This window comes from Myripristis murdjan, chromosome 10 (genome assembly GCF_902150065.1).
Source record: "Myripristis murdjan chromosome 10, fMyrMur1.1, whole genome shotgun sequence".
NCBI classification, from domain to species: domain Eukaryota; kingdom Metazoa; phylum Chordata; class Actinopteri; order Holocentriformes; family Holocentridae; genus Myripristis; species Myripristis murdjan.
The window spans coordinates 11,082,011-11,100,969 of NC_043989.1; the positions used below are offsets into that span (position 1 = coordinate 11,082,011).

An 18,959-nucleotide genomic window follows, 5' to 3' on the forward strand; every position below is an offset into this window, starting at 1 on the left:
ATCATTGCCTGGATCATGCTGGATGCCAAGGCTGCTGCTATGACACTAATGACATCTGAGATACTTCAGTCCCTGTCCGCTACTTTGAATCTTTGGGACATTAAATTGGACTGCTAATCAGTTGACTTGTGAGAGGATGAGGTTGGGCGGAAGAAATGGTTAATTCCAGCTAATGCACAACGTTTTCCCAGCACATTCTCTTTGTTGGGATAATGCTGATCATTAGCCGGAAGTGGCTTTGGGCATTTTCATTTATTCAATGGATATTTTCGGAACCAGCACTCATGAGTCTCCTGTCTATTGCTTCCTTTGTCTAAAACTTGCCCCATGGCAGATGGTGGAGCCGCAAACTTCGGCCTCAACTTCCTCACCTTCATCATCCTTTTCAACAACTTGATCCCTATCAGTCTCCTGGTCACACTCGAAGTTATCAAGTTCGTCCAAGCCTTCTTCATCAACTGGGTGAGTAAAATAAACACTCTTGAGCCAAATTTCACAGTTGCTCTTGAAAGGTTTGGCATTAAAGTGGAAAATAAGCTTTTTAAAGTTTTTATCTATTTTTAATTTTTTTTTTATTTTTTTATTTTATTTGGAGGTACTGATGTCAGTTAATGTGAAATATAGCTAACCCACAGCAGCATACATGTAAAACTTTTTTTAAAAATCTCATTAGCAATACATTTTGTGATTAAAAAAGTATCTTCCATCTACTTAGTCACTTCATAAACAAAGTAAGGGATATGGCCGTTTTACAACATGTGGCGCTATTGGGCCACAGTACACTGTACAAAGCAGTGTATTGTCAAAACACGTTGGAAACCTGAGTGACATGAAGCACCGGAGCGAGGACCTCAAAATATTATGCTCTTATCATCACTAGCAACTAGGTCAACCCAACCAATATCTCAACTGAGAAATCTTCCCACTCTTGGCCTCAAGTTGTACCGAGCCTCCTTATCCATTAATTTTTAAATGAAAATCCAAGCAAGGAATTTTTAGCAGTATTTAGGGCAATTCTCAGTTGGTCTCTTTCCCACAGCCCCAGTTGTTTTCTTTGGGGAAAACAGACAAAGGGGACCAAGCACCTAACTGAAGTGAAGCATGACACTTCTTTTCTATTTTAGTTCTTTTGGTTTCAGCATTGATGTGAAGTTATTTCGATATGTTTTATTTTTACCAAGAACTTTTGTTCGGTAAGTTACACGTGAAGCTCATTGTGATTGGTTTCAGGACACAGATATGCACTATGAGCCCACCAATACACCTGCCATGGCTCGCACCTCCAACCTGAATGAAGAGTTAGGCCAGGTAATAAAATGAGTTCCATTGTTGTTTCATTTGTTAACTTTCTTAACTTTATTTTGATGAGAAATGTGGCTCTTGTTTTTTCTCTGATTAAAACAGATTCCAGTTAGTGCAGCCCTATGGCATTCTGTGTCTGACTGACACACAGCCAGGATTTACTCATGCTGTCAACTTGCGCTCCCCCCTCCTCTTCTCACACAGGTAAAATACATTTTTTCCGACAAGACGGGGACCCTGACCTGCAACGTGATGCAGTTCAAGAAGTGCACCATTGCTGGTGTTGCTTATGGGTGAGTGTCATCTCCTCCCCCAACCCACTTCCCCAATCCCTCCTTGTTTCTTCCTCTCAATCCTCTATTGCTGCCTCCCACATCACCTTCATTAAATGCAGAGTGTGCATCATAGTACATCTGGCGTTCCTGTCTCCTCCCTTGCCTCCTCATTAGCAGCTGCATCAGTGCTCCTCTCAACACAGACTATAAATAAAAGCCGGACAGACATTTGCAAGCAAAGGCACTTTACTCTCTCCTTCCCAGGCATACAGTCATCGTTTATCTTGCTGGAGATTTGTGTAAAATCTGGCTATGCATTAAGGGTTTGTCTTTGTAAGACCCAGATCATATTAAGGTGCTCTGTTAAGAATGAAGACAAAACATTGTTGTCATTACAAGACATTTGCCTTTTTCTGTGCAAAACTAGGGTCACACAATTGTACAGTTTTTCCCTGCCATTGGAACACCTTTTGATATTAGAACTTATCCTAATTTTGTGATGTGACACTTGATTTTTTTTTTTTTTTTTTTTTTTTTTTTTTTACAGATATGCTATCATTTCATTTTAGTGCATTAATAATAAACCTCAGTGCATGCAAGGAAGAGAGCACGGTATCTTAACAGAACCAAAGCAACTGCTTGCTTGATGGGACATGATAAGTCCCATTAGGATTCAATTAAAAATATGATTGAGGAAGTGCAGGCTGAAGGACATGAGAGAGCATGTTATCTAGGGTTCTCTGCACCAAGGCTCTCATTTTACTATGATTTCTAATCCACGGAAGGACATTAACTTATAGCTATGGATATCCCAATTCAAGAGTGTAAAATGTGTCACTTTAACAAATGGTAAGTGTTGATGTGTTAACTCACAGGTCATTGCTCTCTTTTTTTTTGATCTGTCACTAATGTTGAAAGGTAGTGGCATTTGTTTTTTTGTTTTTTTTTTTTTTGCTTAAATTGGTTTGGGAACGACTTGTTTTTGCTACACAAAGTCCCTTTTCTCTCCCCTTTGTTTACTGTAATTTAATATGGGAACATTTGTCGATCACCAGGGACAAAATTTGTTTCCTGTAAAGATCAAAGTTACAGTAGGCAGCAGTCTTACTTTCATCCCAAAATGAAATCCTTCCTTTCATTTTTTTCTGAAATAAGGAGACCCTCATACCACTGATAAATATGGATGAGTGTTTCATAGCAGGAGAGGGAAAAGCAGCTTTTAATGAAGCAAGCCACTTTTGATGATCCCATCAGTTGGCCCACTCCTCTTCTCTTAGGGTTCCTAAGCTAAGAGTTGGGAGGGTTAGTTTCAAAATGAAATCTGTCTTATTATCTGCTTACATTCCGTGATATTGTATTTGAATCTACCAGATTACTCAATACCAGTGGCATAATGCGATTAGCTGCAATAGTAAGTTGAATTTTGTTGTATTTAATAAATTTTCTTCCCTATAATGCGCTCAGTTTTCTCCAAATTAGAAAATAGTGTTGTACAGAAATAGCACCGTTTTCAACCATTATTTATACATTGTTTTTGTTGTTGTTGTTGTTGTTGTTGTTGTTGTTGTTTTTTAAGATGTTTTAAACCAAATTTATTTTAATTGAATTGAAGTCAGTAGTAATGTCAGTAGTTCTAATTCATTAGTTCTCAAAATTTGTAGCTCGCTTCTGGTCAAACCAAGTAATCTATAGCACACAGTGAAATAGTACATCAAGCATTTGTCCACTGACACATATACTATGCTACTTGTAATATGGGTTTGAAGACTGCTACTTGACTGGTACGGATGCCATAGATTTCTAGTATTATCCAGTGGCCTCTTTCTGGGGAAAATAGTGAAATAGTTTTATGGTCCATATGGTTTTATTATTGTATAAATTATTATAGAATTATTATATTACTCTATAAATTTTGTATTAATCACACTTTTCTATTTTGGTGATGAATATAAAATTTATAAATACAGTGTCCTCCTTTCTTCAAACTGGAAGTAGTGGTAGACTTAGAATGAACCCAGACATAGAAGAAAAGGAATGAAATTTTTGTTTGTGTGTTTACATATCTATCTATCTATCTATCTATCTATCTATCTATCTATCTATCTATCTATCTGTCTATCTGTCTATCTGTCTGTCTGTCTGTCTGTCGTGCTTTTTTTGGTGGTGCCAACAGACCCACAAACCTCAGTCACACAGCCTCTTGCATGTCCTCCTCACCACAAATTAAGTTCTGCTGTAATTAATAAAGCCATCCCCAAGGGTGTAGACATTAATTAATTCCACTGGATTGGAGTCCAAATCTCAGAGATACACTGTCTAGGTTAGAAAGGCTGTGAGAATCCTGCCGGCCTTATTTGGCTGGACTGGAGTGAAAACATCTTTATCAGATATACTTGAATGGCTTAACTAAAAAAAAATATATTGTGATTTAGAAATAAGATAGAATTACCCTCCTTTTCTAAGCATTTGTAGCATAGTGGAAATCGAAATTACACTGGATGCTGTTTGTTAGTTATGCCTCGTGTTGCCTAATTATCCCATATCCTGACCAGTTGGTTTCTTGTTAATGCGGATAACCACATTATTGCTTGAGTTCACTCAAGTTGGGCAAACCCTCAGCTTGTAATGATATTAGGGCAGTCAGAATCACATTGAGAGCTGTAATGATAAGTGAAGCACATTGTCTGCCAGCTTCACTCCTCCTTATTTTACAATTAACAAAAGCCTGGATTGCAGTTTGTCTGCCAGAGCAGAGATGTGAAAATAATTTGGTGTCTCATTTTGGAACAGCGAGCGCTCTGACCACATTTAGAATTTCCAATAGGGAGGGACTTCGCAGCCGTGAACACACACACACACACACACACACACACACACAGAGCTAATTGTGGAAACCCATTCCTCCTCTTGGCTGATGAGGAACTGGAAGTGAAGACATTTCACTTGAATAATCAATTATTCCCAGACATTCGCATCTTCCTCCAAGTTTGCTTCTGCCTCACTTGCTTTTGCCCTCCCTCTGCCTCCCTGAAACTTTCTCCTTGCAAAAGCAAGTAGTCATCTTATTTTATCAAAGACTCCTAAAGCAACCCACACTTTCTGAGCACACTATGAGAAATATAATGATTGTCATTTTTTTTCTTCCTAATGACCCAATTGATTGACTGTTGAGTCCTTTGGACATTTTGCCTGCTTAATTCACTGAAACGTTTTAAGTGATTTCACTTGATAAACCCCATGGCAATCCCATGGGACAGGCCCTTTTATCATTTACCGAATAAAATACACTGGTTGCTCATGAGTTACCAGTTTCACATAATGGATACTAATTTTAAGTTTATCTATCTGTCTATCTATCTATCTATCTATCTATCTATCTATCTATCTATCTATCTATCTATCTATCTGTCTATCTGTCTATCTGTATGTATGAATGTCCTCCATTCTTGATGTTTTGAATCTGCCTCGTAGAGAATACATAGGCTGATTCAGTTGTCAATGTATACAAAATCTTTGTCCTTCCACTCATTTAATGATAAAATGGCCTGTTACAAAAACACCTAGTCGTCCTCTAACATCCAAGCCAGGTTTTTGGGTAGATGCTCATCCTAGTTCAAGAGCACAAGCATTGGGACAGTAAATTATTTTCAGAAAAAGTGCTGCCTCAGTTTTCCCAGTAGTCCCTACAGTCCTTCCTGGTACCTGATCTTTTGCAAACTCTACCAGCTCCTAAACACACCCATTTGATGCCTGCACATTCACAGAACATGTTAATAGCAGACGTTTTCAACAAGATGATGTTTTTCCCACCTTCACTCCAACAGTCACGTCCCTGAGGCTGAGGAGGGTAGTTTTGCAGAGGATGACTGGTAAGATGACTGGGTGTGAAGTAATGGTTGTGTTTCTGCTCCTCGCTTCTGTGATGTATTAGTGCTGCCTTGCATTGTGGGAATTGTGAATTTGAACAGCATACCTCAGTGTATCTGTGCTGTTTTTGTTTTTTTTTTCGTTATGTGTTCAATACACTTGGGATGCATTATGTGTGACTGTGGCACTTGATGTACCATGTGTATCTTTTAATGTTAAAGAACAGCCTTAAACAGAGGATCTGCATAGATATATATAATTACAGGCTAGCATTGTTTCAAAATTATTGGTGAATCATGAGGGGGAATTATTGTGGCTTCAATGATATGGTTCATTCATAAACTCAGCAGTTCTGACAGGTCAGTCTTGTTACTGAATTAAGCTGTCCAGAACTTATGTTGTGTTGATGCTGAAGTTGTCAAGGAAATTGTCAACACATCCTCCTTTCCATCAAACCAGCTTTAAAGATCGTAGATACATGCAGATTCACATTCACACTGTTTTTGTTTCTCTCTCTCCCTCTCTCTCTTTCTCTGTATTTCTCTTTTTCTCACGACACACACAGACACCCACATACACACGCGCACTCCTACCCCTGAGATCCATCTGCTACAGTGTTGAGATCTGCAGGCACAGCATGGGTGTGTCTCATTCATTTTGCATGGGGGATTGGGGCCTGCTTGTCAAAGCCTATTATGCCAAAATGTAGAATCTTGCTGCTGTAGAAGAAAGAGGAGACTTACGGCTGGATGTTGCCAACTTGTGTGAAAGCATGCCTCTCTTTACTGTTTCTCTCTCTCTGAAACAACTGAGTGAAGGCAGTGGTAGTGCAGTGTGAGGTGCTGTTTTAACACAGAAGAGCTTTAAAGATATAGGAACGAGAGAAAAGTCACTGTCAAAGTATTTTTGCCTCTGGATGGTAAGTATGAATAAAACATAAACCCATCACAAGAAATAGGCAGTGATAACTTTTTGCCATTTTCAAATACCTTATTGCTTGTTTTCTTTTTCATTAAATCGTTCTCTGTATTATGGTACTTAGTAATGGCGAGTCCTCTCTAAATCTTTGCATCAGTATGCAAATTCACTTCATCAGGACAGTAATACTTCTGTAATTGCTAGGTTATGATTTTCCTTTCATTAAATTGCCAGTTCATACTGCTTGTGTTCGTGGCATCAGAAGTGATATTACATAATTGCATCATCTATGACTATGTGCGGAAAGTCTGCGAAGGGTCTCATGTCTGCCATATCAATGTGGAAGTGCACAAGAATAAACTAAAGGCATAGTTACCAAAAGGCAATACTTATGTATTTTTTATTTATTTATTTATTTATTTATTTCCTAGTTTTTGCCACCGTGACATTTGTGTTAAAAATGTCAGCAGGTAATCTCCAACAGCTGGAACCAAAATTAATAAAACACATCTATTCAACACAATAACACAGCAGTTACTTGTCATTAAATGGCTGCAATTAAGCAATTACCATGACATTTCCATCATAATGGTCCATTTGATATTTTTTTTAGCATTGTTCATCTGCTTCCCTGTGTACTCGGCCTGTGTCTCCTGCTGTGTTCAGGTCAAGAGGAGGGTGAACAGCATTCTGTTGCTTAAGTTGGGGAAGTATTTTTTGTGTTTTACTTTTCAGCAAGCCCACAGCAACCTTGTATTTTGAATTTCAAATCAACCATCAATGAATTACAGGAGCAACTGTATTTCTCACTTTTTGTTAGTGTGGTTGTTTGCATTAGTGTAACTGTGTGATAATTGTGATTATTCATACCTTGGACTTCCAGCTACTATGTTTAAAGCTTGTGTTGCTGGGAGACATCACAGCATACTAAAAATGACAACATCCTACTCTTTATAATAATTTAGTGATGTGTATTTACAAAACATCTGTTTATCCCCAAATTAACCATTGAATTGTCCATATTTGACTTTGAGTGACTGTAAGATGTAGTTAGGCTCCCACAGCACTGTGTTGAGTTCTCTGTAGCAGAGGAGCTGGAGAAGGAGTTTCATGTAGCTGAAGCATGTAGCTGCATCTGTCTCTCTATCTATTTGTCTGTCCATCTCTGTCTGCCTATCTCTCTGTCTCTATGCTGCAGGTGTAACAGTGGGAACTATGGGTCATTTTGCATAAATAGTACATTTTCTATTGTTACAAGCTTGTCAGTGTACCATTGTGTGTTGCCCTTTCTCACAAAGAAAGCCTCTTTGTGCACGACTATGAGGAAACAACACAGATTCCATGAAGAGGCCTGTTTAGCTGGTACAATCACACCCCAGTGTGTGTAGCTTGTGTAACAAAGACAAAAGGTCACTTCTATTAAAAACTTGTGTGTTAATGCCACTCAAAGATTAAGTCAGTCCAGCATCAAATACTGTAAAAATGCATCTGCCATCTTGGCATTGGTGGGTGCATTTTTGTTTGTTTGTTTGTTTGTTTGTTTGTTTTTTTAACTGGTTAGAGCATGACATCATGGCCTGTCATAGGTTTGTGATGTAGCAAATCTGTGACAGTTGACTGTGAACAACCAGAACCCATGTTCCCATAGTGACAGGACCTCTGTGTGCTGGCAGACAGTCAATAACTGACCATCCTCCACACCCAGCCTTGTGTCTCAGAAAATTCATCAAGACGATGGACATGGGGAGCTGCACCACTGCTACAGCTGACAGGCTTACAGCTTGAAAAACCTCTTTACTTGTACCGCAGTTAGATATGGGTGAAACAGTAATCAACCTGTACTCAACTGTATCAAATGTCATGTAAGCAGTCTTGGTTATGAATTTGCAAGACTACAGAGAAGTAGTCGTGATGGATCCCTTGACAGTGCCATATTAGTCTTATGACTGTAACATAGTCAGAGTAAGATATTGGTAAAATAAAAAGCCACCTATTCATTTTGATACAATAACCTAAAACCATTTAGTTGAAGCAGCTACGCTCCTTAGTAAGTGTTTGTGTCACTGTGCATGCAGCGCAGAAAAATGGAGAAATTGCTTCCCACTTGTCCCTGACATATTTTAATACAAGCCTGTGAGTGTGATAGATTTCACTTACCTCGAGTGCATCAAGGTGTAGCACCATATCTGCTGTAGACCTGCAATATAATTGTGTTGCTGTCTCTTTCCTACTTTTCTTTCCCCCTAAAGCTGTATTTATTTGCTGTGCACCAGATGAGAATATTGCTGGCTGGCTTTTAGGGTGTAAACAGTGAATCCTCTGGCATTAGGAAGATTTCCAGTTGCTAATGGCAGCCTCAGTAACATTTCTATTAAGCCTCAGTCCTTGGACATTGCTGTCTACCTGATCCTTAGGACTCTATTTATCACACAATCATTAATTGATCTTTGCTGGAAGGCTGGAGCTGTTATCTATGTAAAATCAGTGCCCCCCCAAGACACTATTTTATTCAGTGTCTTAGGACACTGAATGGCACTGAATAGCCTTTTCTTTTTCAGTGAAATGGTCTCTTCTCTGCAATCCAAATGGATGATCTTGTCCTCCAAATTCAGCATGACTTCCTGCTTGCACTTTGATGGAAGATTTTTATATTTTTTGTAGTTTGTTTAGCCATTTTCTGATGAAGGGTTATCATGTATTCAATTACCATGGGCCTCATCTGTAACAAAAAGCATCTATTTTGCAGATACACAAAACTAATTTTATGTCCAATTATTTGTCATACCGAATGGCAGGCTTTTAGGCTTGATTACCACAGCAGTAATGTTATTTGTGTTCTTACCTGGCAGAAAATGCAGTCTGCTTGTTGTCTCCCTGTAGGCAGTTCCTCTTGCCTTGATTCATTTAAGAAAACAGAGGGTCCACCATGTAAGGGATGGCTAAAGTGAATATGATATGTAAAGAGTGCATGGGTGTGGATTCTGAAATAAAGCCAGGAATCACAACATCACAAAAAATTTCCCCATTCAGGACATTGTTTTCCCAAATGGACTTTCCAATTCTGCCAACATGCACAGAATCCCAGACGCTGTACAGCACATTGCCAAAGCTCAGGGGTCCAACTTTAGCATCCGTCTGCATCATAGTTAAAGTTGTCCCTAACAAATGTCAATGTTTTTGCGACACAGCATGGCTGTATTATTCACAGTTTCAAATCTTTGTGTTGTGGTCCTGTTCTCAGCAGAGGTTAATTATGTTGTTACATTGTGGCATGAAAGCAGACATTCTTGCCGAGTGTTGGTTGACTTAAACGGTTTTAGATAATTCATCAGAGAAGTATTTGCAGCCTTCAAACTTGATTGGAAATTATAGGATAGTCCAAGCAGGTTTCAAGAGGCTCTAGTTTTGCGGTTATTGAAAAAGAGATATTTTTTGAGATACTTAACAATGATATGATTTTGAAAACCTGGCTGAAGTTGCTAGAAAGTTACACTTCAACTATCTTCAACTCTCTCTGCTGTTTGCTCTTTTGGATGTTGTCAGAATTTACTATTGTCTTTCATTGAAAATGAATGATATCCAGTTTGTTGTTAGCTGTTTGCTGCATTAGGCTACTTTCAGTGCAACAAGTGTTAAAGAGAAGTATATTATACATGTAAAAGTGTTATACGAGTACGCATTTCTCTGTGTTCTTTGGTTTTGAGTCCTTTGTCTCTCATTGCCAGGCACAGCACACAGTCATCAGAGGAGGCTGGATTTAATGACCCGAGCTTACTGGAAAACCTCCAAAGTAATCACGTAAGTAACTCCAGGGTTCCACACCACCCATGAGCAGGGACGGCTGCGGTTTAGGACAAAGTTAAGAGGGATGTTGAAATCTAATTGTGTGTTTGATTGCATGATGTTTTCTTGCCATTTTAAATGGGTCTTACTGATGTGCCATCATGTGCTATAATGCATTTATGTGGAAAATGCTAAAGTAAGTGTGGAAAATGCAATACTATTTTCATTCAAGATGTCAAAAATAGTGCCGATAATATTTTCAACTCAATATACATTTGTACATCCAGTAGTTTTACCAGACTTAACTGGACTATGGAGTTTTTTGACAGCCAAATTGACCTGTTGTGATTCCTGGCTTTATCAGTTTGATTTAAATATTGCTGAGGGTGAGGATGTTTTTTCCTCACTAGCAGGCAAACACAGCCTAATTAACTTATTCTGACAGGATACATATATCCATGTGGTTGTTAATGCAATAATGATCTATATGAAATCCTAGAATTCCAATTTTTAAAATTGGAAATTAAATTAGAAAACAAAAAGTTTGCCAATTTTGCCATGCATATTAAAAATACAGAACTGTTTTTTCTCAGTATTTGATCATCCTTGCCATATTATTGATCACAGGACATCAGTTATACAGCATTCTTTGTCAAAATATCACATGCATTTGGGAACTTTAATAGGACCTGAGAGGGGAGTAGCTGCCACCTGTAGTCATGGAAGTGGGAGAAAGCTGTGATTGATTGACTGATTGAGTCACTTGGTGCCAGACAGCATGGGGGAGGCAGAATGTCACATCTAATTATGTACAGTAAAATTACCTAGGGAGGGGTTTTAATCCCACTGTGATGCTTGCTATGTTATGACAGCATAGACTCTCCACACATTAATGAGTTTGTTGAGGATCTGCTTTAGTTTTAGTTTTATATTGATAGCACTGCAGCCACTAATTACAGCATGTACAGCAAGACATGGCTGTGTAATAGCCACAACCTTTCACCGTCTCTTGTAAATATTTTAATTATTATGAATACAATTGGGTATAGTTGTAGTAGTGTTTTGTTGGTGGTGCATCTCTGAATATTGTGGCTGAAATACACTATAACGTTTTTGTGACATTTGTATGAAATCGACAAACCCCTCTACATTAGAAGTATTTGAGACAACCCTCTAACATCACCTCAAGCAATCTCTTCAGACACACCACATCAGTGGTTTGCTCGCTTGTTAGGGCTGCTTGATTATGGCAAAAATCATAATTACGATTATTTTGGTCAATATTGAAATCACAATTAGGCATTGAAAACATCATGCATTTTTGGAGCTTTAAAAACAAATACAAAATACAAGCTTTTAACAGTCAATTTCCTTGAATTTTAAACATAAAGACGCCACAGCCTGGCTTAGAGTGAGAAGAGTGAGCTTTTAGTGAGGGCCGAAAGGGCGCCACTGCAAGAGAAAGGGGTGCCCAATACTAGACAAAACAAGAGCATCATTGTTGAACGGAATGTAGCGCAGTGATTGTTTTTTATTGATTATCTTGTTTTCATAATTGTCAGAAGCCAAAATTATATTCAGATTAATTGCCCAGCCCTACCTCTAATATAAAATTACTATAGATATTAATTTAAGAACTACAGTATGTGCTCACAGTCTATACTCTGTCCTTTTAGCTATCAGTGGACCATCAGGAGGTTTCTTACTTAAACATTACTAATCCTTATCATTAACAACAGTTTTGCATCACTGTGGGCTATTTCAGAACGATGTTGATACTGCAGCGAGGTGGGGCGGGGGGTGGGGGGCGGCGGCTAGTGAAGAGGGGAATTAATAGAGCTGACAAAAATAAACAGCCCCTCTGGTGCTTTTCATGTTATTCTGAGTCACTGGACATGTTCTTCGCCTGCAGAGTTTCAGCAGTCTTTGTGTTTGTTTGTTTGCTCACCCGGGCTCTCTCCATAGTTTTCTATGACCCCTTCAACTTTTTCCACACTGGTCATGTCCGAAGTAATGAACGTCCGTCACTGTTGTCATGACATGGATTACCCAGGAGTCCATGGGGGCGAGAGCCAACGGCGGCGTATTAGCTGTCACATCTAATTGTTCCATCAGAGCCGAACGTGGGTGTAGCAACATGCTTTGCACTCTCTGCTTAGGTGACCATCACCCTGGATGTCATATGCACACACACACACACACACACACACACACACATGCTCACTACCCACTTTCTTTGTGCCTCTTTCACATATATGCACACACACACACACACACACACACACACACACACACACGCACATACACATGTACACTACATCGTCCTTCAGAGGCTACCTGTCAACCCAGACCAGATTAGCATTCAGGTGGGGGCAGAGGGGGCACTCACAGCCACCTGGGCTGTAATAGACTCTGTGTACTTTAATTTGCAAAAGGCCCTTTGATTTGCCCTTCCTCATTCATTTGTGGCTCCTTTGTTCCCTGACAGAAATCTCTCCTCAAAGAGATAATATGACAGACAGAACAAGGATAAAGGAAGATTTAATAATATATATGAACAAAGCTTTTTCTTCCATAGGTGGCTTCACAGAGTTCTCCATAAACGGACAGTGACTTGAAGGAGGACTCTTGTGTAGTAATAAACCTGTTGTACAATCTCAGTTGTTTTAACAGGATAGGGCTTGTGTAAGTTTGTCTAAAGAAAGGTGTTTTTGCACACACACTGGCAAGCAACTTGCACTCTTATGCAATTAATTAAGGGAGACAAGAGTTTTTGTCACATCTATTTTCTGGGTGCTATGTCTTTATAATTTAGCCCTAGCATAACCCTGGGTATTGCTGAGGTCAGTGACTGCAGGCTGTTGGTCCTGCAGCTTCAGCATCAAATAGGAGCACCAGCAGATGCCTGTCTCAGTCTTCCACATGGCTAGCTAGTCATAAGCTTGCCCAGTTATTAACAGCAGATATCCAACGTTTATAGACTGGACCTAGTGCCTAGCCTATATATTACAGACTGCCTCCTGTATAGTCTAGAGAGATTTTGTCCAGCATTCATTTTTAAAAGTTGGTTCTAAATAAATATTTGTGTCACAAAATAGGTGACGAGAAGAAGAACAACCAAGCACTCAGTTATCTCATTATTTTCACTGTCCTGCCTCTTTTGTTAAAATGAATATTATTAGGTGGATGAATACTTATTTGGGGTGCATGATTTGTGATTGCTGTTTTCAAATCCTGATGTTCCTTGTCTAGTTGGCTAATCAATGGAGAAACAAAAAAGACCATATTATGCAATGGGCATGTCCCGCCAGGTTTAACAGAGTAAATGAAGACAAGGTGCCTGTGCTGTTCAGAAAGTAGACTGTTAGCTTTCAGCAAGGGATCCCAAGCATTAGTGGATTCAGTCATCAAATATCAGTCTGATTCAGACTAAGCTCGCAGGCAGGTCAACCCAGTGGGTGTAACTTCTCTGCAAAAGTAGAGACTTGGCAGTTTCAGAGAAGACAGGATTCATCCCTTAGGTCAAATAATATTTCCTTACAATTCTTAATATTTGCTTTGTATCCTGCTGCGACTACCAAATGGGTGGCTGACCATGCAGTGCCGTGAAGTTGAGAGTATTTTAAAATCAGTTGAATGTACTTTTTGTGATGGACAACATATTTGACAGATGACGTGGCACTGTCTAAACTGTCTTGATGTGGCACATACTACACATCTGGTTCCCCAAATAGCTTAAAACAAACACAAAGAATTATTTACATGTATATTTTAATCAGCGTCACATTTTAATTAACATCAGATTTGGTACGAGCAGGGTGGATCGACTGTATGCCTGCTACATGTAGCGAGAGCGATGACTTTTCAGCAGGTCATGTCATCCATCAGTTATACCGAAAGAGTGAAAGGTGACAGTGTGACTCATGCATATTCATCAGATTTTGTCGAACAGTGCACTCTGTGTGGTAATTTGCTGAAATGGGTGTAATATTTTATGATGCTAGCTCTCTCTGTTTTTGAAGTGTTTTATTTATTCCTTTGTTTTTTTGTGAGATTTGCCATTAAAAAAAAAAAAATAAATAAGATTCTCGCCTCCCCTCCCTCCTTTTAGCCTACGGCTGCTGTCATCCTGGAGTTCATGACCATGATGGCCATTTGTCACACTGCAGTCCCTGAACACACTGATGGCAAAATCACCTACCAGGCAGCATCTCCAGGTACGCCACACCCCCGTTAACACGTCAATCTTAGGGCAGTAGATGACCAGAGGCTATATTCTACCATCTCTAATCCTACTCAGTTATATGTTTTCTTGGGCTAACACGGTAAATCATAATAAATATATAAAATCAATATAAACAAGGAAAATAAAGATGTAGATGGATGCAGATGGATGAAAATATCACGTATAAATTAACAAATCAAAAGCAGGATAGCAATCAAGTCATCATCCCGAGTCTCAAGATATTTATTGTTAAGCCAGTGGGGAACCTGATAGCTTATCAGATTTTGGTTTTTAATTGTTTCTGTTGAGATGCTTCATTGTGAGTTCAATTTCCTGTGCTCCTTAGTGAACAGTTCACCTCACTACTGCCTACAGACACAAATATTTCATACATACATTAATATGGTCATGTGGAACAGGAGAAGAAGAGGTGTCACAAACTGATTTTAAAAACGCAGTGATCTTGTAGGTGAAATGGCTGGAGTATCTCACTTTGATCCACTTTGATCCACTGCAGGTTCAATTATAAATAAAGTTTTATAATTGAACCTGCAGTGTTTTGATCAACCAAGCATGAATGAGTTTCAATGGTGCTTTACAGTTCATCTTAAAGACCCATCTTACAGTCATTCCAGAGATTATTTGGCTGTTGAATTTTTGGCTGTAAAAAGTTTTAGAATAATTTTCCTTTGAAAATAAGCCTTTTCTGGTGCTTCTTTAACTGAGCATTTGACAAAACATAGGTCCATATTACTCCAGTGGTTGTAAACATCACAAATATGGTTAACCAAACCTGTTACAGCATCAAAATAAATACATTTTAGCTGCCACATCCTGTCAGTAGCAGGCACTAGATTGCAATTTAAGTGAAGAAGATCCAAAAAGCAAAGAGGTCCAAAAATGTTACTGCTATATGTTTGATGTTTTCTGTGTTCCATTGTAATAATTGGGGCTGTAGCCATCATGAAATTTTGTAATGATGATTATTGTCCCACAAATAATTGCCTTTCTTGATTTAATTGCCTTTTCCCCTGAGGAAAATGAGTAATGAACTGAGCACATGAAATAAGAAATAAATAGGTCACAATCTTAAAAATAAACAACGAGCTGCTCAGTGAAGTCATACACGGCTTTGTAACGAAATCCATGTTGTTCGCTGTGCTACATTACAAAGACAAGACCAAGGGAAAAGAGCATCAGTAAACTTCAGATGGCTTCACATACACAGAAACACTGGACTTTGAATCCCCCTCAGCCAAAAAAATGAGGCCAGCAGACTGCACAGCATTACAGCAGATGTCGGCATCCATAGCAGTCAAATAAGCTAATGTACAAAGGATGTACAACGTCATGCTGTAGCACTTAATGTTTGGAATAAAAAAGTGTCTGCATGTTATATTTCGATGAAGATGTGACAGTGTTTAGAGGGGGGGAAATGTAGGCATAGCCATTACTTGATTATACAATGCACGGAAAGCACATTGCCAAAAGCACTTGAATCAGCAAAATGCTAAAACAAACTTAGAAGTCTAAGACTGATGTAAAAATATGATGGATTTCCTCACTCATGATTCATTTTCAACATGGAATCCTTTGAGCCTTTATGCACCCATTTATCTCACATTTCCTATAACACCTTGCATTAAAATCTCTTATTAAAATTTAATAGGAGGAGGAGGAGGAAGATTATTAAGGTGAAGTCGTTAATGAAACATGATTGTGATCATAAATAATAAGTCTTTAATAATTATCAGACATCTTTTGATGACAAAAAATGTTGAATTGAATTGAGTGCAATGTTGAGAGACAAAAAGAGAGGTGTTTCTTTGTTGTTGTTTTTTGAGCCTGACTACTTAAAACGATAATGATTTTATGGTGCTTTGGAGTTTGAAGCAAAGCAGGGAATGGTTTGCTAGCTAACTGAGTTGTAAAAGTCACACAGAAAGCTACAGCATCCTCATGCAAACTCTAACAGAACCCACCTGTCCCACAGCTTCGATTTGCGGCTGCCGTTTTGAAAATACAGTATATGTAGCTGAATTCTGTATGTACCAAATACACATGTGGTTCTGAACATTAATGTCAAAAAGTAGTCCATGTTGCCTTGAAACAGTATTTTACGCCCACAGTTTGTATGCTGGTACAGGTGTTTGTTTTGTCTCATCTATAACGTTTTGGCCTCTTTCTTTGCCTCCAAGATGAAGGAGCTCTGGTGAGAGCAGCACGGAACCTGGGCTTTGTGTTTTCTGGTCGAACCCCAGACAGTGTCATTGTGGAAATGGTAAGATGAAACAAGTCAAGAGTCTAATGAAAGGCATGCAGGCAGTGAATTGATGAATAGATCCACTTAATCTTTAATATGGGCAACAGGATGGCACAGTATTAAATCTTTCACTCTAAAAGTTAAGTGTTCAGCAAGAAACTAACCACCTGCACACTCAATCCTCTCCAGCTAAATATCTAAAAGGATGTTCTTATTACAGGTTCATTTTTGTTGCTGATGGACAAAACTAATTTTAACTTGTTAATTTCTCCAGCTCATGAAACTAGACACAGCCGTACTTTGTCCCTTTTTAAACTGTGGCTTTGAAGGACTACAGTGATTGTGTCCTGAAGTGGGACAGACACAAAAATGCTTATGTTGTCCCATCTTGAACAAAAGGCCCTTACCTTTCACCTTTTCAGGGGAATTTGTTTCAATAACCACAAATAGCATGCATCCCAATTATTTTTTTCCACACAATGGCACTGTTACAGCAATCTGTAAATGTCACTATGTTGTATCTTTACGTAATTCTTTGTAACTTTAATTCTCCATTTTGGAGAATTACAGTTACCATTTATTCTGCTAAAATTTTTTGAGGAAAACAGGAACAGACTATTAGATGAAGCTAATAAACATTGCCAGAGAAAATTCTTCTTTTGTATTCACTTAGGCCAGTCAGGGAAAATGACTAACTTCACATCCACTGTAATTGCATTATAAGGCAACCTGTTGTGTGTCCTCCAAAGTGAAGGTCACCCATTGTGTTCTTACCTTAATTGGTGAACCTGATGATTGCACTTGGGGAAGAAGCAGGAAAGTCAAAGGCATTTTCTAATTTTGCTGATGAGAACATCTTGCCTCTAAGACATTTGTCCAAGTTTTTAACCTTTATTAGGCCTTAGAAAGCTCTCAGCATCTATTTAATCATTCTCTCTTGTAGCTAGTGGTCTGTACAATTAAGGAAGTTAATTGAATCTTACCTTATTATTCTCCTGCCACCAGCCCAGTTCAGGCAACTGATAAACACAGTTTAAGTGCAGTTAAGCCTGATTGGAGAAGGGTTGCAGGGTTAGCTTGTGGTGCTGGAGATAAGATGTCTCAGAAGAAGACTGAGGCTGAATTGAGTTGTCTATTTTTGTGCAGTGTACTGGACTATACTGACGTGGTTGTCTTTTCTTAGCTTGGATCAGAGGAGAAGTATGAGCTGCTTCATGTGCTGGAGTTCACAAGGTATTACTTCCATGAATGCACTGTTCTTGCAACTGGTTATTTTATGTACAACAGCAGCATATACAGTTGTTTAGACCATGTTTAGAGCTACAATTAATTATTATTTTAATTCATTCATTTTCATGTTCATCTCTCACAAGGTGACATCCTCAAATGTCTTGTTTTGTCCCAACCAGCAGTCCATAACCCAAAGATACTGTATTTTACTGTCATAGAGGACTAAAGAAAGCAAAAAATATTCACATTTGAGAAGCTGGAATTAGATTTGGAAATTTCCCTTTTTAAAATGATTAATTGATTATCAAAAGAGTTGGTGATTAATTGAATAGTTTAGTAGTTTAATAAATGAGTCAATTATTTGACTAATCGTTGCAGCTTTAATGTTGTCCATATAGTTCTTCAGATATTACAGTGCAATTTGTATCTCATTTGTGAAGATAGCGCAGAAGGTCTCCACTCTTACATGTGCGTCATCTGCCTTTTGCTCTCACATGATTTAATTAATCGTGAGACATAGGTGTGATGTCTTGTCACACACCTTTTAATTTCTAATTTCAGCAGACATGGTAGTTCAAACAGTATGTGATAATTTGCTGTAGTGGCTGTAACACCTTGTGATTTGCACTCTCTCACTTGAATTTTCCCATTATTTTTTCTCCCTCTCTCTTGCCTTCTCTCTCAGTGCGAGGAAGAGGATGTCAGTCATCATGCGCACCCCATCTGGGAAGATCCGCCTCTACTGCAAAGGAGCCGTGAGTGTCTGTCTCTCTCCATGGCAACGCATGACAGGGCCTCACCATCATTATCACAGGAGTGTTGAGTGCTCTCTTCCCCCTATTGCCTCCCTCTCTTGTCATGAAATCATTTCAGTGAGCAGCAGCAATATTAGTAAGATTACCATATTTCACTCACAGGTAGATAATAAAATAAATGATACACCAACACAGTCATTCTCAGTAATGCATTGAGCTATAACTAACTACCTGCCCAACCTTGGTGTACCTTCTGCATAGACTCTGTAGATATCTGGACCTCTACTGGCAGCACCGTTCATTTGAAGAGAATTACATAATTTAGTTTAGTTGTGATAATT

The 18,959-nt window shown here is 38.7% G+C and overlaps 1 protein-coding gene across 8 annotated transcripts in view; it reads left to right on the forward strand.

The window, feature by feature from the left end:
* Positions 1–18,959, forward strand: part of atp8a1 (ATPase phospholipid transporting 8A1) — a 123,150-nt gene that overhangs the window by 53,460 nt on the left and 50,731 nt on the right. For 6 of the 8 annotated variants that reach the window (XR_003928831.1, XM_030061872.1, XM_030061875.1 and 3 more), the window contains 9 exons: positions 335–462; positions 1,231–1,308; positions 1,507–1,595; positions 5,402–5,446; positions 10,088–10,160; positions 14,257–14,362; positions 16,569–16,651; positions 17,817–17,866; positions 18,549–18,618. Coding sequence is in view for 7 of the 8 variants with exons in the window: in XM_030061872.1 (XP_029917732.1) it covers positions 335–462; positions 1,231–1,308; positions 1,507–1,595; positions 5,402–5,446; positions 10,088–10,160; positions 14,257–14,362; positions 16,569–16,651; positions 17,817–17,866; positions 18,549–18,618 (722 nt within the window). In the remaining variant the exon portion in view is untranslated. The remainder of the gene's footprint in view (positions 1–334; positions 463–1,230; positions 1,309–1,506; positions 1,596–5,401; positions 5,447–10,087; positions 10,161–14,256; positions 14,363–16,568; positions 16,652–17,816; positions 17,867–18,548; positions 18,619–18,959) is intronic. The other 2 variants (XM_030061877.1, XM_030061876.1) reach the window with 1 other exon arrangement.